Source organism: Heterodontus francisci, chromosome 18, assembly GCF_036365525.1.
Source record: "Heterodontus francisci isolate sHetFra1 chromosome 18, sHetFra1.hap1, whole genome shotgun sequence".
In the NCBI taxonomy this organism is placed as follows: Eukaryota; Metazoa; Chordata; class Chondrichthyes; order Heterodontiformes; family Heterodontidae; genus Heterodontus; species Heterodontus francisci.
Genome location: NC_090388.1, coordinates 77132205 through 77157013, shown reverse-complemented (window position 1 = coordinate 77157013; position 24809 = coordinate 77132205). Strand labels below are relative to the sequence as shown.

The window sequence follows — 24809 nt, the reverse complement described above, 5'->3', positions numbered from 1 at the left end:
TTGAAACTGCTCGCACTTTATGGGATGTAATTTTGCTGCCGTGTTACTACATCTATTGATCTGCTTTGTGATTTCTTCTAAGCCATCCCATTTGTTTTCTATCTGCAGTTAGTGACGTGTGTGTCAACAATCCATGTGGGCCCAATGCCTCCTGTACCCAGCAGGACGGAAGCTTCAGATGCTCCTGTGTGACTGGCTACACCTGGAATGGATCTGTCTGTACAGGTGTGTGATGGGAATCATTGAACCTGTTGGGTAATAACTGAAGTTACTGCTTCCAGATAGGGCTGGAGATTTTGTCAAGTTCCAGACCAGACTGAGACAGGGGTGGGATCAGGGTGTGAGTTCTGCAGTTTGCTTTGCTGGTGATGCGAAACAATGAAAATCTCAACAACAAACTGTGACTCTCTTCACGATCCATCAGGCTATGCTTATCATCAAGGCCCAAACATCAAGAATGTTAAATTGGATGAGATGTTTGACAATGTTTTGCAATCATTAACTGAACATCAACATGAGCAGGGAAGGGATTACAAGAAACCCAGGGTGTGGGTGAGGGGAAATTAAAAATGAATTATGTGGGATTCAATGAAAAGTACAAGGTGTTTCAGTGAGTGATTGTGTTGGTCATATTTTCTTCATTGTCACTAAAGCTTCGCTGAGGGTTGTCATTTGTACTTTTAAACTTTTTATGTTTCCACTGAGTTTTGAACTGGTCCATATATTCTGTACCTGGTCAATGATTTGAAGAAAAAACAATTGAGACTGAGTGGTTATCCAATTGGTGTCGGGTCCTGCCCTGAAACAGAAACTCCTCAGTTGCTGTCTCACCTGCGTCCAGTATTTCCTGTTGATTCAAATTGCCAGCACCTGCTGTATTTTGTGTTTTGCTTTAGACTGTAGATTCCACTCAATTCCCTCCTTTATTTTTTCCAATTTTATCTGTTCTACTCTGAGAATTGTCAACTCTGCTTGGACATATTACAAGAATTTCATCACATGAGCTCCATTCTCAAAATGCCCAGTCCCCACAAAGCCTCCATTGATTGCCCAACAAGTACATCATTTTGGCTCACCGTCTTCTCATGCCTTTGGAAAGCAAACAGATTCCTTCTTATCTGACTGGATGAATATTGGCCTACAGTCAAACAGAAATTTTTAACATCTCCTATTTATTTTAGTGACCCTCTGATTTCCATCTGTGTTGCTAGCAGCAATATTCATGAGATTAGTCTTTAATCTCTGGAACATCCAGGAAAATCTGCTAGGCTTGTTTACCAATCCACTCTTGAATAAATTAACCCATTGCTGGTTTGCAGGTGTACAGACATCCACCACACAAAGTTCCATTCTCCATGTCACATCCTGGACCATTCATCTTTTAGAAGTCATTTTTTTTTGAATTGCAGGGCTTTGAGGAACAGGCGGGTGAGCAGATCTAGCTAAATTGCTCCTATAAATAGCTGGCACTGACACAATGGGCCGAATTCCTCCTTCTGTGCTGTAACCAATCCATGATTCTATGTGGTTCAAATCTACATCGGAGTATATGTAGATAGTTTAAGAATACGAAAGCTGGAGATCCTCCAATGAACTCTTCCTTTCTTCAGATGTGAATGAATGTCAAAGTGGAAGCCACGACTGTCACAGCTCGGCCTCCTGTTTCAACAGCCCCGGCTCTTTCCAATGTGTATGTAAGGCTGGATATACTGGAGATGGAAGGACTTGTACAGGTAATGAACACCAAATCATACCAGGGAAAATCTTCCCATTTCCAACTTTAGTGCTTGGAAGCTATTTATTTTCTAACTGTTGTGATGAATCCCCAGTATCTGGCTACTAGAATTGACACTGGGACCTTCCTGGTTTGTATGCAAACATGCCCAACTATTAATGAGTTACTCAATGACAACCAGTTGGGCCACTAGAGAGGGAATCCTTCCTTCCGAGATACAGGAATCCACCACATAAAGATGTATTCTTCATGTCACATCCAGGACTGTTCACCTTTTATAAGAGTCATGTGGTTGAAACCTAAATCTGGGTGTATGTAGAAAGTTTAAGATTCACAAAGCTGTGGATCCTCCAATGAACTCTTCCTTTCTTCTAAACTTCAGATGTGAATGAATGTCAAAGTGGAAGCCACGACTGTCACAGCTCGGCCTCCTGTTTCAACAGCCCCGGCTCTTTCCAATGTGTGTGTAGGGCTGGGTATACTGGCGATGGAAGGACTTGTACAGGTAACTGACACTGAACATCCTATGGGAATATTTCCCCTTATCAAATTATTTTCTATCCAATGTGTAAAAATTGCAACATCTGAGAGTATGTTTCAACGAAATCCTGGCACCTTTCTTGTCTGGACGACTCATCTACACACTGCCTGAATCAGCTGGGTCATTCGAAGGGCAGTTATAACATTCCGAATTATAATATGTTGGGAGGTGTTCAAGCTCTAAAGGTTTCACAGCCTCGAAATGTGTTGCTGTATAGAAAATGGAATCTTTACTGAAGCAATAAACCTGAGCAATACATTAGCACAGAGAGAACTGTGAGTATTCCACAAATCTCACTCTGAAGGGGTGAGAACTAAAAGGCACCAGATTCTAGTTTTTATCCTGTAGTTGCCTGCATCTCCCCCTGGAAACTGCTTGCTCTTAATTGGATATAATTTGACCACCCTACTACCACATCGATGGGATTCTATTGAGTTGCATTGTGATGTCTTCAAACCATCCCATTTGTTTTCTATCTGCAGTTAGTGACATGTGTGTCAACAATCCATGTGGACCCAATGCCTCCTGTGCCCAGCAGGACGGAAGCTTCAGATGCTCCTGTGTGACTGGCTACACCTGGAATGGATCTGTCTGTACAGGTGTGTGATGGGAATCATTGAACCAATTGGGTAATGAACTGAAGTTACTGCTTCCAGATAGGGCTGGAGATTTCGTCAAGTTCCAAACCAGACTGGGATAGGGGTGGAGGCAGTTTTATTTGCCCATGATGAAGAAAATATGGAACACCTTGAAAATAAACTGTGAATCTTCATAATTGAACTTACTGTCAGAGCTCACACACAAATTATAGTCATTTTTGTGAGGTGTTGGAGGTTGTTGTGCTTTCATTGAACTCAATCTCATTATGCAAAGATAGGGAAAGGAAAATAAATTGAGGGAAATCTTAAAAATGAGTGGAGAGATTGAGAAAAAATTGAAAAAAACAATTAAACTCATTGAAGTATGTAAGATTCTGTGGGTGCTTGACAGAGTTGATGCTAGAGGCTGTTTGCCTTGGCTGGAGAAGCTAGAACTAAGGGCATAGTCCAAGGATAAGGGAACAGCCGTTTAGGACTGGGATCCGAAGAAATGTCTTCACTCAGAGGGTTGTGAATCTTTGAAATTCTCTACCGCAGAGGGCTGTGACTGCTCAATCATTGCATATATACAGGGTCTGGTTTGACATATTTTTGGTCTCTCGGAGAATGACAGGATATGGGGATGAGTCAGGAAAGTGGGTTTGAGAATGATGATCAGCCAGCATCTTACTGATTAGTGAAGCAGGCTCGAGGGGCAGTACAGCCGACCCCTGCTCCCATTTCTTATGTATCTTATGCAGGCATTTGTCACATTTCCTTCATTATCAGTGAGTTTGCATTGAATAAGGTCAGTTGTATCTTTTAACTATCCAAGTTTCTACTGAGATTTGAATTGCTCCATACACAGTTTTTATCAAATCTGTGTGGTGTTGAGAAGGCCAGTATTTATTGCCCATCCCTAATTTCCCTTGAGATGGTGCTGTGTAGCCACCTTTTGAACCACTGAGTCCATGTGGTGTTGTTACACTCACAGTGCTGTTAGCGAGGGAGTTCCAGGATTTTGTTCCCAGAGACGATGAAGAAACAGCAATATAATTCCAAGTCAGAATGGAGTGTGACTTGGAAGGGAACTTGCAGGTGGTGGTGTTCCCAAGTGCCTGCTTCCATTGTTCTTCTAAGTGGTGGAGGTCGTGGGTTTCGGAGGCGCTGTTGAAGAAGCCTTGGCGAGTTGCTGCAGCGCATTTTGTAGATGGTACACAGTGCTGCCACTGTGCGCCAGTGGTGGAGGAAGTGAATGTTTAAGGTGTTGAATAGGATGTCAATCAAGCAGGCTGCTTTTCCTGGATGGTGCTGAGCTTCTCGAGTGTTATTGGAGCTGCACTGATTCAAGCAAATGGAGAGTATTCCATCACACTCCTGACTTATGCCTTGTAGATGGTGGAAAGTCTCTGGGGAGTCGGGAGGTGAGTCACTCACCGCAGAATACCCAGTCTCTGATCTGCTATTGTAGACACAGTATTAATGTAACCGGTTCAGTTAATGTTCTGATCGGTGGTGATATTGGGAGATTCTGTGATGGTAATGCTGTTAAATGCCAAGGGGAAATGGTTAGATCCTCACTTCTTGGAGGTGGTCATTGCCTGGTATTAACGTCAGAAAAAACGTGATTGTCACGTGCCAAGTTTAATAAACGGTCTCAGCAGAGAGGAGAAAGTATTGATTCTTTTATCAACAACTTATATAAGCTTGCTGAAGATTGTGAATACAATGTGTGAAGAGTTCATTAGAGTTAGGATCGTGGTCGGAGTGGCAGAAGACGCTCTCTCAGATCATCTGCAGTCAAGAGATGATCTTTCATTGACCAAGGCAATTCAGCTAAGCAGGCAAGCTGATTTAGAAAATGTAACCATGTTGTCGTTCGAGGAGACAGGACAAGTCCTATCTCGAAAGTAACAGACTCCATTAATACTTAAAGAAAGCGAAAGTGAAAAATGGCGGCCCAAAACAGGAACGGCGGAATGAGCATCTAGAGGCAGCAGCATCTCACTGCAATACATGAGGCCAAGTGAGGCACCGGTGGGAAAATTACCCAGTCAGAGAAGCGTATGAAAAAAGAGGAGGCACTTCCAGTTGATATGCCGCATTAAGAAACCGGGGCTGCAAAATATAAAAAGCAAGTCCAAAGAAAATAAGAAAGTTAACAAAGTACAAGATTTACAATGTATTGAATTACCATTTCTAGTAGAAATCCATGGAGCAAGTGAAGTTTCCTGGATGGCAGAGATTCTTGTGGGAGGCTATCAGACAAGATTCAAATGGACACTGGAGCAGCAGTTTTAGTACTGGAAGACAAGGCGCCGTGGCTGAAGAAATGAGCATTAGAGCTACAGATAAAAAACTGAATGGACCTGGAGGCACGAACTGAAGATAAAAGGAGAATTGAAAATGATTCTGAGTTACCGGGGAAAAGAAATTCCTGTGATATTGTATATTATTAAGAATCAGAATTGCTTGCTATTAAGCAGAAAATCTTGCATAGATTTACAGGTAAGATGCAGAGTTGAAGAGCTGAAAGGCATAGAGGAACAGCCAAGGAATTTTAGGGCTGAATTTCCTAAATTATTCAAAGGATTGGGGAAACCAAAAACAGCCTGCCACATCACATTAAGAAAAGATGCAGAACCAATGTGTTTATATACACCAAGAAAAGTTCCACACCAACTCTTAGAGAAAGTTAAGAAAGAAGTAGAGTTGATGACTAAATAGGGAGTCATCTCACCTATTACTAAGTCCACTGGATGATGTTCAGGTATGCTTCCAGTGAAGAAACCAAATAGGTCTACTTGAATTTGTGTGGACCTTACGCAATTAAGTAAGGCTGTAGAGCATGAAATACATCCAATGGTATCAGTGGATGAGAGTCTAGCAAAGCTAGGGAAAAGCACGATTTTCACTAAATTAAATGCCAATAGTGGATTTTGGCAAGTACCTTTGGATGAGGAATCTAAACAATAGACGAGTTTTATAACACCCTTTGGAAGATTCTGTTGTAACAAATTACATTTCGGAATTACGTCAGCACCGGAAATTTTCCAAAGAACTATGTCCAGAATCCTGGAGGGATTAGAAGGGTTCATCTGTCACATGGACGATGTGTTGATCCACAGTGCAAGTCAGCAGGAACACAATGCAAGTGGGCTAGCTGTGTTGCAGAGACTGCAGAGCAGACCCTCAAAAGACGAAAGTCATCAAAGACTTTCCTAAACCAAAAATCATCTCAGAATTGCAAAGGTTCATGGGCATGGTCAATCAGGTGGGAAAGTTTTTGCCAAATCTGGCGATGATGAATGAACTGCTGAGAAAGTTATTAAAGAATGACCAGGCTGGTGTTGGAGTGAGGTCCAACAAGAATCTTTCAAAACATCAAGCAGAAACTAGAACATTATGACCCAAAATTACCAACCATTATATCAGCAGACGCATCAGCAACAGGGATAAATGTAGTTTTGTTTCAGGTACAAAGTGATGGGAATCGCAAGCCTGTGTATTTTGCATCTCGTTATTTAACAGCAAAAGATATACAGTCATCGAGAAGGAAGTGCTGGTAGCAACTTGGGCATGCAAGAAATTCTCTGTGCCAGATCTTCAATTGAAATAGGTCACAAACCATTAGTTATTCTACTAAATACAAAAGAACTAGCAGAGTTACCTCCGAGAGTACAAAGGTTTGGTTTGAAGTTAATGAGATTTGATGCTGAAAACAAATATGTTTACTGGGAAACAACAAATAAGAGCGGATGCATTATCACGCATTACATCAGCAAGATTTAAAGAAGGTAGCATTCTATTTTTGGAGGAAGTAGAAGTGTTTGCTCCAGCAACTAGAGTATTTACCTGCTACAAATCAGAAGTTGAGTGAAATCATGAAGACTGAAAAAGATGATGTATGTGCGGCAATTGGAGAATATTGTTTGCAGGGATAGTCAGTGAACATGCCACACAACCCAGTGTTAAGGCACTATTATGAGCAAAAAGGTCATTTGAGTATCGTTGATAATTTATTGATATTTTTTATTATTTAGAGGTACAGCACTGAAACTTGATGAGAGATCTGTCATTCCCAGGATACTAAGATTAGACATCTTGGAAAGATTACACCTTGGAAAGATTTAGGAATAACAAAGTACAGAGCCAGGGCAGGATAGACAGTTTGGTGGCCTTGTATATCGAAAGAGATTGAAAGATGACATCAAGGTGTATCATGTGTGCTATCAATAATCAGGAGACGAAGGAGTCACTAATGTCATCATCTTTTCCACCTAAACCATGGGAATGTCTAGGCATGGATCTTTTCAAGCATAAGAATAAGATGTTCTTAATCATTGCTATTTGAGGTGGGTCAAAGTGAAGCAGCTATAAGGTCAGAGCTCAGAATCTGTAGTCACATCCTTGAAATGAACTCTTCCTTTCTTCTAAATTTCAGATGTGAATGAATGTCAAAGTGGAAACCACGACTGTCACAGCTCAGCCTCCTGTTTCAACAGCCCTGGCTCTTTCCAATGTGTGTGTAGGGCTGGACATACAGGAGATGGAAGGACTTGTACAGGTAATTGACTCTGAATATTCCCAGGCAAAACCTTCCCATTTCCATTTCTATTGCATCCATTGTGAGAAAATTGTAATGTTTTCAAGGACGCTTCAGCCAAATCCTGGCACCTTCCTGGTCTGGATGACAGCTGGGGCATTGAACTATAACAGGTTCGGGAGGTGTCTAATGCCTGGAAGGTGCCCACTGCCTTGAAATTCTGGATAGTAACTGGAACCCTTTATGGAACCAATAAACCTGAGCAATAAATTAGCTCAGAGAACACTAAAAGTTTCATAAATCTCACTCTGAGGGAGTGAGAACTGCCTGATGTATGTAAAAGGTTGGCAGGTTTGAGTTTCCTTCCTGTAAATGCCTGCATCTCGCCCTTGAAGCCGCTCGCTTTTCATAGGATATCATTTTACCGACCTGTTACCACTTCAAGGGGTTTCTATTGAGATGAGTTGTGATTTCTTGTAAACCATCCTATTTGTTATATTCCCACAGTTAGTGACTTGTGTCTCAACAATCCGTGTGGACCCAATGCCTCCTGTACCCAGCAGGACGGAAGCTTCAGATGCTCCTGTGTGACTGGCTACACCTGGAATGGATCTGTCTGTACAGGTGTGTGATGGGAATCATTGAACCCGTTGAGTAATGAACTGAAGTTACTGCTTCCAGATAGGGCTGGAGATTTTGTCAAGTTCCAACCCAGACTGGGTTGGGATCAGGATCTGAGGTCTGCAGTTTGTTTTGCTGGTGATGAAAAACCAATGGAAAGCTCAACAACAAACTGTGACACTCCTCATGATCCATCTGGCTATACGACCATCAAGAGTCACGCATTAAGGAAGTTTATTTGGGTGAAGTGTTGGAAGATGTTTTTGCAATCATTAAGCTGATGCATGAACAGGGAAGGAATGCAAGAAACTCTGGGTGGTCGTGGGGGAAAATATAAAAAAAGTATTAAGTGGGACTCAGTAAAAATACAAAAGTGTTTTGGTGAGTGATGGCATTGGTCACATTTTCTTCTTTATCCCTAAAGCTTCACTGAGAATGATCATTTTGTATTTTACAACTAGCAAGGTTTCTTCTGAGGTTTGAATCGTTTCCTGTATTCTGTACCTGGTCAATGAATGAAGAAAAACAATTAGGACTGAGTGAGATACAATTGTGTACGGTGTTATATTCCAGAAAGCCAGTTGGTGAAAGATAGAACTGGAGCCATTCTTTGCAGACTTTTATAAGAATTTATTTACTGAGTTACACATTGTAAACAAGGATCTCCTAACCCAACAACCACAGTTTCAGTCTGTGTCTATTTATAGAGGCGCAGTTGAAACCCGAGTTAATGCTCACCACCTGCATACAATTAATATATGATTAACAGATTCCATTCTCTCTCTTCAAATCAACATTAGATTTTTTTATGTATAACCAAAATTACTAAACAAATTAAATCAAAAACCTTCATATTCTGTACAAAGTATTACATTGCAAGATGGCTCTGCTGTCGGATCCCTAACAATTTTTTCATGCATGCATTTCTTTTTGTAAAACAATCAGATAGTTGGTGACTTGCATCCACCCATTTAAATTTAGAGATTTCCTTTCTCTCCAGCATTTGTTGTTAAGCCCACAAGGTCAATCTGTAACCTTTTCTAACTCACATTTTTGAAGAGTGTACATTATCCCAAAAGGAATGATTATCTACATAACATTCAAGGGATATACTATCTTCAGTACACCCAGAGTACAGAATCTCACCTAAAAGTTTTGACAAATAGAATCCCATATTTACTACCCCCATAAGAGCCAGTACATCACCAGCCAAAGTACTCTTAATAACCCGTCTTATTTTCTTAGTTTCCCAAGCTAAAGGACAAGATTTCCCATTTTCACCCATCAGAAATATTATGAAACCAGCTGCACTCGAATACCCATCAGAAAGATCGCTAAAAATGACTAGCTTCGCGTTGTTTGGGTCACCGAATGATGGGAATTTAAGTATGCATTTCTCCAGATTTAATTTTTTTAATGTTTTATTTGCCCTTAAAACATTCTCAACCTTAGGGTGTTTCATCGTACTACTTAACTCCAACACATCAAAACTAACATCTGATCTAGTCTGAGTGCACAACCAGTTCAGCTGACCAACAAAGCTTTGCAATTGCTCTGTCTCTTCTTTAGATACAACATCGTCTTTCTGTGATGACCTAGTATGATTAACCGGGATGGGAGTAATACTCTCTAAACAGGATTGTTGATTTAAAATGATTCCAGACCTGCGCTGCTCAATACCAAGCCCGACTCCCATTTTTAAAATCTACTCTATTCTTATTGATAACACATGTCTCACATTCCACCCCCACCACCCTGTAAGAAATCATCAACGTGTGAAATGAAGGTGCCTGAAAATTTCCCCTTATGATACCAATAAAACATTGCAGGATCTGGTTTTAGTTGACCACCATCTATTTTCCCAAAACAGATCTCATCAAGAAATACCATAACTGGAAGCAACGCGTTTGTTTAATTTCCATAGTTTTCCTTCTGCATCTGCTGCCTTTTTGTGCAGTTTTAGAAACACTTCTCTCTGAAAAGTATAATCCTGCAGAAATGTGGCTTTTGTGTCGATTGATCTACACTCCCATGAATATGTGGCCAAAAGAGCTAAAAAGACTTTCAGGATTACTTTTCCAGCTGTGGAAAAGTTCGCTCTACCATCTGTATCACCCAGTCCCTCTTCACAACCCCGAGCAACTAGCCTCGCTTTAGACTTATAAGTCCCATCCACAAGAACTTTTTCAGTACAAATCTATCTTTGTGACAAGTATGGCTGTCCCTGATCTTGTACCTCAGAATAAACTCCAAACTCTCTCCAACTCTCTAATTCTTTTGTTTAGCCTCTTTTATTAGTTTATCCTTAAGTTTATTGGCAGCCACCAAAACTTCACAGTCATGAAGACTTCTGCTTCTGGTTCTACTGCAAGACAGTTCTTTAGCCATCATGTCACTGTATGATATGTTCAAGCTACAGCCTTTTAAAAAATTTGTTCATGGGATGTGGGCATCGCGGGCTAGGGCAGCATTTATTGCCCATCCCTAATAGCCCTTGAGAAGGTGGTGGTGAGCTGCCTTCTTGAACCGCTGCAGTCCATGTGGGGTTGGTACAAGCACAGTGCTGTTAGGAAGGGAGTTCCACAATTTTGACCCAGCGACAGTGAAGGACCCGCAATATAGTTCCAAATCAGGATGGTGTGTGGCCTAGAGAGGAACTTGCGGATGGTGATGTTCCCATGTATCTGCTGCCATTGTCCTTCTAGGTGGTAGAGGTCACAGGTTTGGAAGGTGCTGTCGAAGGAGCCTTGGTGCATTGCTGCAGTGCATCTTGTAGATGATACACACTGCTGCCACTGTGCGTCGGTGGTGGAGGAAGTGAATGTTTGTGGATGGGGTGTCAATCAAGCGGGCTGCTTTGTCCTGGATGATGTTGAGCTTCTTGAGTGTTGTTGGAAATGCACCCATCCAGGCAAGTGGAGAGTATCCCATCACACTCCTGACTTGTGCCTTGTAGATGGTGGATAAGCTTGGGGAGTCAGGAGGTGAGTTATTCGCCGCAGAATTCCTAGCGTCTGACCTGCTCTTGTAGCCACGGTATTTATATGGCTACTCCATTCAGTTTCTGGTCAATGGTAACCCCTAGGATGTTGATAGTGGGGGATTCAGCGATTGTAATGCCATTGAATGTCAAGGGGAGATGGTTAGATTCTCTCTTGTTGGAGATGGTCATTGCCTGGCACTTGTCTGTTGTGGATGTTACTTGCCACTTATCAGCCCAAGCCTGGATATTGTCCAGGTCTTGATGCATTTCTACATGGATTGTTTCAGTATCTGAGGAGTCACAAATGGTGCTGAACCTTGTGCAATCCAGCGAACATCCCCACTTCTGACCTTATGATTGAAGGAAAGTCATTGATGAAATAGCTGAAGATGGTTGGACCTAGGACACTACCCTGAGGAACTCCTGCAGTGATGTCCTGGAGCTGAAGCTAGTTGGGCCTCCAAAAACCACAGCCATCTTCCGTTGCACTAGGTACGACTCCAACCAACCAAGAGTTTTGCCCCTGATTCCCATTGACTCCAGTTTGCTAGGGCTCCTTGATGCCATACTCGGTCAAATGCTGTCTTGATGTCAAAGGCAGTCACTGTCACCTCTTGAGTTCTGCTCTTTGTCAATATTTAAACCAAGATTGTAATGAGTGGCCCTGGCAGAACCCAAACTGAGCATCAGTGAGCAGGTTGTTGCTGTTTAAGTGCTGCTTGATGGCACTCTTGATGACACTCTCCATCATTTTGCTGATAATCGAGAGTAGACTGATGGGGCAGTAATTGGCCGGGTTGGACTTGTCCTACTTTTTGTATGCAGGAAGTACCTGGGCAATTTTCCACATTGCTGAGTAGATGCCAGTGTTGTAGCTGTTCTGGAACAACTTGGCTAGGGGCTCAGCAAGTTCTGGAGCACAGGTCTTCAATACTATTGCCAGATTGTTGTCAGGGCCCATAGCCTTTGCAATATCCAGTGCCTTCAGCCATTTCTTGATATCATGTGGAGTGAATCAAATTGGCTGAAGACTGGCATCTGTGATGCTGGGGACTTCAGGAAGAGGCCAATTTGGATCATCCAGATGGCACTTCTAGCTGAAGATTGTTGCAAATGCTTTAGCCTTATCCTTTGCACTGATTTGCTGGGCTCCCCCATCATTGAAGATGGGGATATTTGTGGAGCCACCTCTTCCAGTTAGTTGTTTAATTGTTCACCACCATTCATGACTGGATGTTGCAGAAGCTTAGATCCCTGATCCATTAGTTGTGGGATTGCTTAGCTCTGTCTATCGCATGCTGCTTATGCTGTTTGGCATGCAAGTAGTCCTGGGCTGTAGCTTTGAGGTATGCCTGGTGCTGCTCCTGGCATGGCCTCCTGCACTCTTCATTGAACCAGGATGGATCCCCCAGCTTGATGGTAATGGTTGAGTGGCGGATCTGCCGGGCCATGGAGGTTACAGATTGTGGTTGAATACAATTCTACTGCTATTGATGGCTCACAGCGCCTCATGGATGCCCAGTTTTGCATTGTTAGATCTGTTCGAAATCTATCCCATTTAGCACGGTGGTAGTGCCACACAACACGATGGAGGGTATCTTCAATATGAAGATGGGACTTTGTCTCCATAAGGACTATGCGGTGGTCACTCCTACCAATACTGTCATGGACAGATGCACCTGTGGCAGGCAGATTGGCGAGGATGAGGTCAAGTATTTTTTTCCCTCTTATTGGTTCCCTCACCACTTGCCGCAGACCCAGTCTAGCAGCTATGTCCTTTAGGACTCGTCCAGCTGTGGTGCTACTGAGCCACTCATGGTGATGGGCATTGCCACCCTCAGTGCTTCTTCCAACTGGTGTTCAAAATGGAGGAGCACTGATTCATCGGCCGAGATGGGGACAGTAGGTGGTAATCAGCAGGAGGTTTCCTTGTCCATGTTTGACCTGATGCCGTGAGAATTCATGGGGTCCGGAGTCGATGTTGACGACTCCCAGGGCAACTCCCTCCCAACTGTATACCACTGTGTCGCCACCTCTGCGGGTCTGTCCTGCTGGTGAGACAGGACATACCGAGGGATGGTGATGGTGATGTCTGGGGCATTGTCAGTAAGATATGATTCAGTGAGTGTGACTATGTCAGGCTGTTGCTTGACTTGTCTGTGGGGCAGCTCTACAAACTAGCACTTCTACTAGCACTTTCATGGCTGTGAGGACCACTGCTGTACGATCTCCCTCTTGCACTACTGGAGGCTCTTTATCTAGTACATGATCGTTTCCTGATGCAAGAGTCACTGCCAGACCCACCATTAGAACTTGCACTGCACTTTCTTGCTCTCCACTCTTTCACCTCATTCTGCCAGTCCATGGACATCGCTTCTTGGCCAGTATATTTTCCTGCACATCTGACAATTGTCGCATTCCTCCATTCATTAGACCCTTCTGGAATATATGTCACCTATTCTGGGCAATTGGCCTTTGGACGTGATAGCTCTGTCCTGCGTGTCATGATCTCTCAAATTACCACTTTGATCTACAGTATTCTGTTCCTTAGGACCTTCATCACAAAACATATGAGCATGGGAGCTACAAGGTGCCTGTTTTCCTTCTATCAGCTGCTCAGATTCTGAGATTTTGTAATCAATACCAATTTAATTGTGAAGAATTAACATGAACAGTTTGATTTCCATTTTTGATCACTACTGTCTTATCTTCATGGCCTATTATCTTACCAGGGTCTTTCCATTTCCTGGAACCCTCCCTTTTATAATACACCAAATCTCCTGAATGAAATTCCGCCTCAAATGGCCATTTACGATGCCTCAGAACTCTCTGAATTTTCTCCGAGGCCTCAGGCCGATGAAAGCCCTGTTTCGCCCTGCATGTAAAGCATTTAAATGTGCAGAAAAAATGGAACTAACTGTGATATCTTCTAGAGCAGGAGGACTGATGCACAGTACCGAAAGCAATTCGGGATTTTGCCCATAGACCAATTGATAGGGACTATATCCTCCAACCATCTGAATCAAATTCTTTGCATGAACCGCCCATGCCAGGGCAGTTGTCAACTTGCAATTTGGTTGGTCAACTAAGATTTTATGCAGCATTTCATCGATTGCCGCGTGATTCCTTTCACTGAGCCCATTCTGAAAGGACTTTCAGCTGCAGTATTCATGACCATAATGTTCATGTTTTCATACATGTCTCTGAACTCATCATTGGCAAATTCCACTCCATTATCAGTCAGAAAAGTTGTTGGTGCCCCAAGTCCAATCGCCATCCATTTCTCCATGATTTTATCTATAGTCATCCTTTTATCCTTGCTATTTATTATTGTAGAAAGACTAAATCTGGCTGTAAGGTCTATAAACATAGCTCGTGTCTACATATTCACTTCATTCTACCACTGCTCATATGGTTCAGACTCAGAGAACATCATATACTGTCACTTTACATTTGCTTTTTGCCATTTTCCACAATAGCCACTACGGTTTCAATTTTCTGTGTGCAAATGTTTTCTTAGTTTCCAACCTTCATCTTTAGGCAACCATCCTCTGCTACCATATTATACTCCAGAACACCAGTTGTTGAATGATGAAACTGGAGCCAATCTTTACTCAGTCTTACATTTTATTCCAGAGTAAAGATTACAAACATATAGCTCCTTACACAAACCTTCCACCAGTCACTGTAAGTGTAAGTAAGACTCCCAATTAACACCCTCCACCTGCATTTAATTAAACACAATTGATATACAATTAACAGGCCTTTCCTTGAATGACCAGAACATCTCAGTTGGTCCATCATGACAGGATGCCAAGGCATATACTCACCATTGCCCTCATACAGTGCAGACCATCTCCAAACCTCCTTCTCAACAGATCACCAACTGGGAATGGCCCAATGGTGCGGAAATGAACACGTGAGACCTCAGCTGAAGCAAAACCTCACCTTTAATTTAACACACAGTTTGTTGTATAAAGGAAAAGATTTGGAATAATCACCCGGTGAGACTCAAGTGCAACTCGGTGGATTTATGCAAACGCTTGCAGGTGCTTATAAGTCGTGCTGTCCTGGTACATGCAGCTTAAGTGGGGACAGGCTCTTGCCTTTCTGCTTCGGTGCTTTAGATGACCACAACGTTCGTCCTTTGGATGGCTGAAGCCTTGAGGGCTCTGGCACCTGGGTGTCCACTTGCATATGTGTAGGAGCCCCTCTACTATCATGAAAAGTTGGTGTCACCGTCATATGGGTCAAGGAACCATCAGTGATGCTAGGAGCTCCTTGAGCAGAGCCCCAGGGGGCTTTAGTCAGCCTCTCCTTGACCCTTCAAAGGCCCACCTGTGCTTTCCTTTGCTTCTGGAGCACTTAAGCTCCTGGCGAGGGGTCCAGACGCCAATTACCCATGTCGCCCACCCATTGGTCAGCATGTAGCTACTTCATCCACTGTGTGGTTTGCTGCATTTGGCTCTCTGTGAGGGTCGTCACTCTCTCAAAAGAGGATGCCATGCTCTCATAAGCCAGAAACATGGTGACATTCATGGCATGGATGAACTCCTCCATCATCACCCCATGGGAGCAAACAGTCTCTGGGAATTCAATCAAATTTCCACACATTTCACACTGCAACTCCAGTACATGCCACTTTGAGAATGACTCCTGAAGCTTGCCATCTGCTTGAAGCTGAGCCCTTCCTCAAGCCTCCAATGGGGAGTGGTCACGGCTGTCACTGCCTCAGTTGGCTGCTCGCTCGCCTCTGTGCCAAGCTCACCAGCTGGTGCCACCCTTTTTAACTATGTGCTCATGCCCAACAACGTGTGATTAACCAAGCTGGTGGAGAGTGCGCTGGAATGATGTGACGATATCTCCTCAGATGGTTGCTCCTCCTCTGAGGTTTCAAGCGGCTGCTGTCCCCTTGTTGGTGCCTCTTCTGCTTCATGACCTGTGAGAGAGGCAAGACTAATGTTAGGGCACGGTGCTTTCCACCAACTCCTCCTGCCTGTCTTGCATCTGGAGCTCCCTGTGATCATCACTGGCCACAGATGCACAATAGTAAATGCACATCATAAGGTTTAACAGATGCTTTCATAAAACCAACTCACTCTCTGTGGCCTCCATGCCTGCCTCACCCTCAACAACAGGCTTGTTTGCTACGACACCTCCAAGCTCCAATACCTTCACCTCCATCGATGTTCATACTGCTAGCAGTGGGAATCCCCTCCAGTTGTCTCTGTTCCCTGGCATTGTGAGCTCACTTCTCCTGCAAACACAAATGTACACTGTATCACTGGTACTTGTGCCAGTTTCCAGGTCCTGCATCACACCACTGGGAGGTATTGATAGTGTGGGATTCAGTGATAGTGAAAGATAACTGGAAAAGCCCATGAAGTTTATTCCCTGTAGCCAGATGAGAGTTCATCAAATTATGAACTGACAAAAATGCTATCCTCAGGGCATATGAATTAGTACCCTATCACCAAAGCCTATCACCAAAAGTTTAGAACCCTCAAGAAGCAAGCTAATCGAACTTATCTGGAGTTTGAAAGAAGTAAGCAGCTGGCTTTTGACCAGTGGCTGAGGGCTCTTAAAGTACAGCTCAACTATGGGAATCTCAGGGAAGTAACTCTGTTAGAGGAATTTAAACACTCTCTCCCATTCTCCATAAAGACACATGGAGAGGAGCAGCAGGTCCAGAGAGCCCAGCAAGCAGCCGTTCTGGCCAATGAGTTTGCTTTAATTTATAAGTCAGTCTCCGAGGGGAGAAACTTTCCTCATCACCCCCACAAATCCAAAAAGGACAAAGAGTGAGAAGGTGATAAAAGCCCAAGCAGTCCTTGGAGGGAAAGAATAGCAGGAGATGCGGGGGGTCCTCCTCTAGCCAAAAAAGAAGGTGCAGTGAGCAGGAGTGAGACCCAGAGACCTGTGTGCTTCCATTGTAATAAGGCAGCACATCTAAAAGCTGAATGCTAGAAACTAAAGGGAAGACGTGTAGGGTTAATCAGGGCACACCCACTCAGTGAAGAAGAAAACCTGATGGAAAGCACAGCAGAGCAAGCTGTGGCTTTAACTGCAGTAAGAGTGAGACCCAGGAAGCTTATGGCTGCAAGTGCAAGAAAATTTAATAGGATTCCTGAGGGTTATCAAGGTTTTGTATTTGAAGGGAAAGTAACCCCATACCCCTCAAGTGGGGCAAGCAAGTCCATAGTAATTCTCAGGGACAGAGGGGCCACTAGATCCCTTTTACTGGGAAAAGGCCTGATCTTTCCCCCAGAGAGCACAGTAAATACCAGAATGGTGGTGAATGGTATTGGAGGACAGTGTATGCCTGTACCTGTACACCGGGTGCACGTGGTGTGCGACCTAGTTTCGGGACTGGTGACTGTAGGGATTGTCCCTAGTTTGCCTGTGGACGGGGTTGACCTGGTCCTAGGTGATGATCTAGCAGGGGCTGAAGCGGGTAACCCCCCCCCCCACCCACCACAGTGGTGAAAGAAAGACCGCAAGAAGTCAGAGAGACAGGGACATGGCAGGAGACCGACCACTGCAGTTTTCCTGAATGTGTAGTCAATCAGGCCATGATCAAACCAGCTCCCCCAGAGGAAACTTGCATTGGCACTCCAGGCAGATGACCCTGAGGTCTGCTTGTCCAAGACTTTCTTTGGAAAGTTAGGAGACCCAGGGAATGAATTAATTGGATTTTCCCTAGGTGAGGCTCAGCAAGCCAACCCAGTATTGCAAGAGTTAGCACAGGCTGCCCAGTCTGAAAGTGAAGCAGAGGGAGTCCCTGATTGTTAATATTTAAAGAATGAGGTACTGATGAGAAAATGGAGCTCTCCTCACAGACTTGAGAGCAAGGAGTGGAAAGTAGTTCACCAGTTAGTGGTGCCACAGATGTACCAGAGAGAAATATTAAGAAGGACCCATGAGAGTACAGTGGCTGTACATGTCGGTATACAAAAGACCAAAGCCCGCACAAGACAGCAGTTTGACTGGCCAAAACTCTGCATAGATGTGGTGGAGTACTGCAGGAATTGAGGGGAAACCCCAACCTGCTGTGAAACCTGCACCCCTCAGTCCTGTACTGGTGTTAGGAGGACCCTCCAGCAGAGGGCTGGTGAACTGTAAGTGACCCCGCCAAGAACAAAAGGGGACAGGCAGGCACAAGGCTGGAAAAAGGTTAGACAGGGAAGGGGAAAAAGTGACCAAGAGGGCAAGTTAAAGAAAGTCTGGGAGGAATCCCAGATGAAAACCCCTACTGTCCGGTCAGCCAACCCCAAAACATTGGAAAAGTTAGACCCCACATCCTCCTATGTAAATGCAGACATTAGAAGCACCCCACCAGAGTTGCTAACAGCATTTACAGGAACCTGCAGAGACAAAGAAAGTCCTCTAGGGGCACAGAAACCATGAGGGTGATGCCTCACCTGGTTGAAGTGCCACAGGGGAGTGCAGTAGAGTCTGCACAAATACCTGCAGGCAGGAGTGTCCTCTGGGAAAAAGGGGAGATTAGCAAAGAATCCTCCCTCACAGTCAGAACCAAAGGAACCACCCATCCTCCAAAAGTCAAAATCCTTTGCATGACTCAGCAAAGCACTGAAAGAGAGTTCAGGATAGACTCACCCGCTACTGACTCTCCTGAACAAAAATTCCAACTCAGGGCTAATTAAACTTAACCATCAAAGACACCCTAGGAAAACTAAAAAAAAACTTCTCCAAGAACCACATGTTTATTGCGATGCCAAAAAAGGAGCAATTCTAATGCGTTTTAGGATTTATGACTGAATGGCAATGAATGAGAGAAATGCATGGGTTTTTTTCTGTATCTTATATTTTCTCTCGACCCTTTTAATGCACCTTTTCTCAAATCGCATTTCATTCCGCTGGGTGTGGAGGTGTCACGCTAGGTGCCCCCCTGCTAAGAATGAGGCACATTAATTTTGTCATGAACATTGATTATAAACTGTTACTGGGGTGAAGAAAGGACTTGTTAAACAGATCAGCTGTTGCTGCAAAAGACATTTACATATTAACTGACGGTGATTGGAAGGACAAAGGACCATTCCTTGACGCATTCAACCCACAATGAATGCTGATCACCAGGTTTTGTGTGTAAGAGGAGTATTCCAAAGACTGCGAAGGTGATACAATCCAAGATGTGGTCAGACCAGTTAGTCACATGACTAACCTGCTTGGCAACCTGGGGTTTTCTGAATTGTACAAACAGTTTGAACTCAGAGTATCTGCTTGCTCCTGGACTGAGAAGATCTCTCCTGTCTGCTCCCACCGCTTTCTCACAAGCCTCTGAATCCACTGAAGACACACAAACCCCAAGAGAGAAAAGTCTCCTACAGTGAACAAGGTTTATGAAGAATACTGGACCCTAACGAAAAGCAAGATCTACCTATAACCAAGCACTCTACAGTGAGCACGAAGAACAATAACAAAAACCCTTCAGACATTGCCTCAAACGTTTCCACTTTATTTTTCTTCTGTGCTTTTCTGTCTCTATTTGCATGTGTATATCACGTATGCATGCTAGCATGGGTGCGTCGTGTATATGTAGGCGTCAACTGAATTAGAGTTGAAGTTCAACTTTAATAAATTTCAACTTTTCTTCTTTAAACCTAAGAAAGCCTGTTTGTGCTGGTTTATTTGCCTTATAATTGGAAAGCGGTGAACAAGGATTCACCAAGTGGGAGCTAAAAACCCGGTGTGTTTAAAATTAAACCCTGTTATGGTAAGACCAGATGAAGGCTGAGAGGGACCCCTAGACACCATTCTCACCTGGTCGTAACAAGCTGCATTGTGCGAGGACAGACGGGGCCTCGGTTTAAGGTCTTATCCAAAAGATAGCACCATCGACAGTGCAGCATTCATTCAGTACTGCACTGAAGCATCAACCTTGATTTTTGTGCTTAAGTCATCAAGTGGGGCTTGAACCCAGAACTTCTGACTCAGAGACGAGAGTGCTCCCAACTCATTATTAGTATTAATTTGGGTGTGGTGTTGGAGGATGTTGGAGTTAGATTTGTTGAATACTCACAGTTTTGCTATCATTAAACTGAACCTCGACATAAGCAGGGGAGGGAAAGCTAGAAACTCAGGGTTGTGGGCGGCGGGGGGGGGAATTATAAACAGATTTAAGTGGGATTCAGTAAAAATACAGAAGTGTTTCATTGAATGATGGTGTTGGTTATAATTTCTTCATTATCACTAAGGCTTCACTGTCTATTGTCTCTTGTAAATTTTAACTATATAAGTATTGCGCAGTTTTGAATTGTTCCATATATTCTGTATCTGGTCAATGAATTGAAGAGTAAAAAATGAAGACTGTTTGAGCAGACAATTGGTGCAGGGTCCTGACCAGAAACACAAACTCCTGATTTGCTGATCCACCTGCTCTTTCCAACATTTCCTGTTGTTTCAGATTTCCAGCATCTGCTGCATTTTGTGTCTTACTTTGGACTGTGAGTTCCGCTTAATTCCTTCTGTTTTTGCCAATTGTATCTGCACCACTCCAAGGATTGTCAACTCTGCTTGGACATATTATGCGAAGTTTCATCACATGACCTTCTTCCTCCAACTGTCCAGCCCCTACAACCCTCTATTGGTCAGCCAAAATGTCCATTTTGGGGGCTCAACACCTTCCCACGCCTTTCAAAAACAAAAAGAGTCATGGTTACCAGATTAGGTGGTTATTGGCCCCAGGTCCAGCAGCCTTTTATCACATCTCAATTTTTTTCCTTTTGTCCCTATGAATTTCACGCGGGTTGCTCTCAGGAATGTTCGGGAGATTAGTCTTTGATGTGTGGTGGATTCGAGAAAATCTGGCAGTGTTGGCTCCCTATCCACTCCTGAATAAATTGACTCATTGATGATGTGCAGTTGTACAGGTATCCACCACACAAAGGTCATGGACTATTCATCTTTCATAAGAGTCATGTGGTACAAGCCTAAATCTGGGTATCTGTACAAACTTTAAGATTCATAAAACTGGGGAGCATCCAATAAACACTTCCTTAATTCTAAACTTCCGATGTGAATCAATGACAAACTGGAAGCCACGACTTTCACAGCTCGGCCTCCTGTTTCAACAGCACTGGCTCTTTCCAATGTGTGTGTAGGGCTGGATATACTTGAGATGGAAGGATTTGTACAGGTAATGAACACCAAATCATACCAGGGAAAATCTTCCCATTTCCAACTTTAGTGCTCGGAAGCTAATTATTTTCTATCTGTTGTGATGAATCCCCATTATCTGGGTACCAGAATTCTCACTGGGATCTTCCTGGTTTGTATGCAAATATGCCCAATGATTCATGAGTTACTGAATGACAAACAGTTAGGCCACTAGAGAGGAAATCCTTCCTTTCGAGGTTCAGGTATCCACCACATAAGGGTTTATTCTTCATGTCACATCCTGGACTGTTCACCTTTTATAAGAGTCAAGTGGTTCAAGCCTAAATCTGAGTGTATGCAGAAAGTTTAAAATTCACAAAGCTGTGGATCCTCCAATGAAATCTTCTTTTCTTCTAAACTTCAGATGTGAATGAATGTCAAAGTGGAAGCCACGACTGTCACAGCTCGGCCTCCTGTTTCAACAGCCCCGGCTCTTTCCAATGTATGTGTAGGGCTGGATATACTGGAGATGGAAGAAATTGTACAGGTAATGGACACCAAATCTTCCCAGAAGAAAAATCCAATTTCCATCCTTTGACCTCCGAAGTTCTTTATTTTCTACCTGTTGTGATGAGTCCGAAATATCTGGAGGTTTCTTTCAGCCAACAACAACAATCAAACCTGAGACCTTCCTACTCTGGTTAACATGTTCAGTTACTGCCCAAACTGGCTGGGCCATTGGGGGGGATCCCTTTAATTTCAAAGATAACATGTCTGAGGGGTCCAAACCCTCTGTTGTTGCTACAAAATCCACTTTATTTTAAAAAGGGAACCCCTTACCAGACATGATTAGAATATTATACAGGAGACTGGGAAACTCCCACATTTCTGGATTTGAAGTGTTGAGACTGTTTTATAGACTTTCAAGGTGAGAAATAACCAGTCAGATGTTCAGTATCTGGATGAGCCTATCGCGCTCGAAATCCTGTTCACCCAGGTCCCCTGTGTTCATTGGCTTATGTGGGCGTCTGTTCCAGTAATACCTTCATTTTAAAAATCTCATCACTGTGTTTAAATGCCTCGACTGCTTAATCCCAACCCTAGCTTTGTAATGTCCTTCTGCCTTACAACCCTCAGATCATCCGATTCTTGCCTCTTGTGCATACCTGCATTCCTTGCACTCATCAGGACAGACACAAGAATGACCAATTTCAAAGGGAGCAAAAATTTATACTGCATGAGAAATGGGTACTAATTGGTTGGCAAGTTGACATTGATGAGATGAGGTAATGCAATGGAGATTGCACAGGGAACTGCTTGCCAACCAATCATCACTTTATCTCATGCCGAATAAGGCGTTCCTCCTTCTGATATTTAGCATTCTTGCATCTGTCTTGCTGAGTACAAGATGAAAAGCTTCGACAGCATGTCTTTTATCAGCAATACTCTAGTGCTATACTGCAAAGCAACTATTTGTATTTGGAAAGGGAGGAGGAAGATTCAGTTGTGTCTTCCATGTCTGGTTCAACAATATAGTGAAGGAATGGGAGGAGGTCCTGCTGAAGGAGTGCCAGGAATTAAGAGCTAAACCAGAAAGCAGGACCTCAAGTGTGATAAGCTCATGATTATTACCCAAACCACGTTTTAATTGACATGGGGCTAAAGAGGTTAGAAGATGAGCATGTGGCTAAAGTAGTGGTGTAGGAAGGAGGGTTCCATTTCATGGGACACTGACACCAGTACTGAGACAGGAGGAAGCTGTACCATTGTGACAGGCTGCACTTGAACTGGTCTGGAACCCTGGTCCGAGCAGAAAAAAAGATAAGGGTCAAAATGGACTTTAAACTAATAAGTGGGAGGGATGGGCCCAGTCAAAACTAATAGTAAAAATTATAACTTAAGGAGGTGAACAGAAAAGAGAGTTCAGTTTACATACAGTGATATAGTTACACAGGTAAACGGAATACTAAAGTATCTAAAATAATTACAATAGGAGTGACAAATAAGAATCATATTAAGTTTAAAAATTGTGAGAAAGGGACCATCAGGTCTGAATAATGGGTTAGGGTCTCTTGCCCAAATAAGAGTTTAATATTCAAACTCGTGAACATTATTTCCAGTATTTTATTTTTCATTCAGTCATAGAGTCATAGAGTTATACAGCACAAAAACAGGCCCTTCACCCCATCGTGTCCGTGCCAGCCATCAAGCATCTAACTATTCTAATGCCATTTTCCAGCACTTGGCCCGTAGCCTTGTATGCTATGGCATTTCAAGTGCTCATCTAAATACTTCTTAAATGTTGTGAGGGTTCCTGCCTCTACCACCTCTTCAGGCAGTGTGTTCCAGATTCCAACCACCCTCTTGGTGAAAATTGTTTTCCTCAAATCCCCTCTAAACCTCCTGCCCCTTACATTAAATCTATGCCCCTCTGGATTTTGACCCCTCCACCAAGGGAAAATGTTTCTTCCTATCTAACCTATCAATGCCCCTCATAATTTTGTAAACCTCAATCATGTGCCCCCTCAGCCTTCTATGTTCCAAGGAAAACAACCCTAACCCTTTCAGTCTCTATTCATAGCTGAAATGCTCCAGTCCAGGCAACATCCTGGTGAATCACCTCTGCACCCTCTCCAGTGCAATCACATCCTTCCTATAGTGTGGCAACCAGAACTGTACACAGTACTCCAGCTTGGCCAAATAAGAATTTTATATACAAACAGGTGAGCATTATTTCCAGAGAATGGAAACTATGAAGAGGAACAAAGTATTTGTTTACTGTATCTGCTATTACCTTATTCCCATTATAATTTCACCTGTCTCTGCCTATAATAGGCCCACATTTACTTTCACTAATCTCATCTTATTTACATAGCCATAGAAAGGTTTACAATTTGACTTTGTCTCTTGCTAGTCTATTCTCATATTCTCTGTTTTTTTATGAATTTATTGGTCCGATTTTGCGGAATTCTAAAATCCTCCCAATCCTCCAGCTTACTACTCCTTTTGGCAACATTATACGTCTCTTCCTTCAATCTAAAGCGATCTTTAATTCCTCTTGTTTGCTGGACCTTTTTTCAGTAGGGCTTTTGTATCTTAAAAGATTGTGTGCTTGTTGCAAATTATGTATCAATTTTTTAAATGCCATTTCTGCCTACTGTCATTTCTTTTAATGTAGTTTTCCAATCTACCTTAGCCCCTCAAACCTATGTAGTTTGTTTTGTTTAGACTTAAGACCCTAGTTGCAAACTTAACTACATCCCTGTCAACGTTATTCAATATTATGATTACTCTCCCTCCAGGCCTCTTGATACAAGATTATTAATTAACCTTTTCTCATTGCACAGTATAACATCCAAAATAGCCTGAATACTAGTTGGTTCCTCAACATACTGATCTAGAAAAATATCTTGTATACATTTCATGACCTTGTCCTCTACACTAATACTGCAAATTTGGTTTGCCCAACCTATCTAAAGATTAAAATTCACCCATGATTACTTTATTATCAAGACTACATGTGCCTCTAATTTCCTGATTTATACTCTGCCCTACGCTGTAACTACTGTTATGGGGCCTATATACAACTCCCACCAATGTTTTCTGCATTTTGCTGTTTATTAGCTCCTAACAAACTGATCCTACTTCTTGATTTTCTCAGCTCTGATCCTTTCTGTCTGCTGTCTTTA

General features: G+C 43.0%; 1 protein-coding gene across 1 annotated transcript; it reads left to right on the top strand.

The window, feature by feature from the left end:
• The first annotated feature begins 378 nt into the window (after window positions 1–378).
• On the top strand, window positions 379–8573 carry LOC137379363 (fibulin-1-like). Its single transcript, XM_068050068.1, has 7 exons — window positions 379–552; window positions 1410–1428; window positions 1611–1733; window positions 2118–2240; window positions 2759–2875; window positions 7299–7421; window positions 7908–8573. The coding sequence occupies exons 1-7, from the start codon at window positions 379–381 to the stop codon at window positions 8030–8032; spliced, it is 804 nt and encodes a 267-aa protein (XP_067906169.1). The 3' UTR covers window positions 8033–8573.
• The last annotated feature ends 16236 nt before the right edge of the window (window positions 8574–24809 follow it).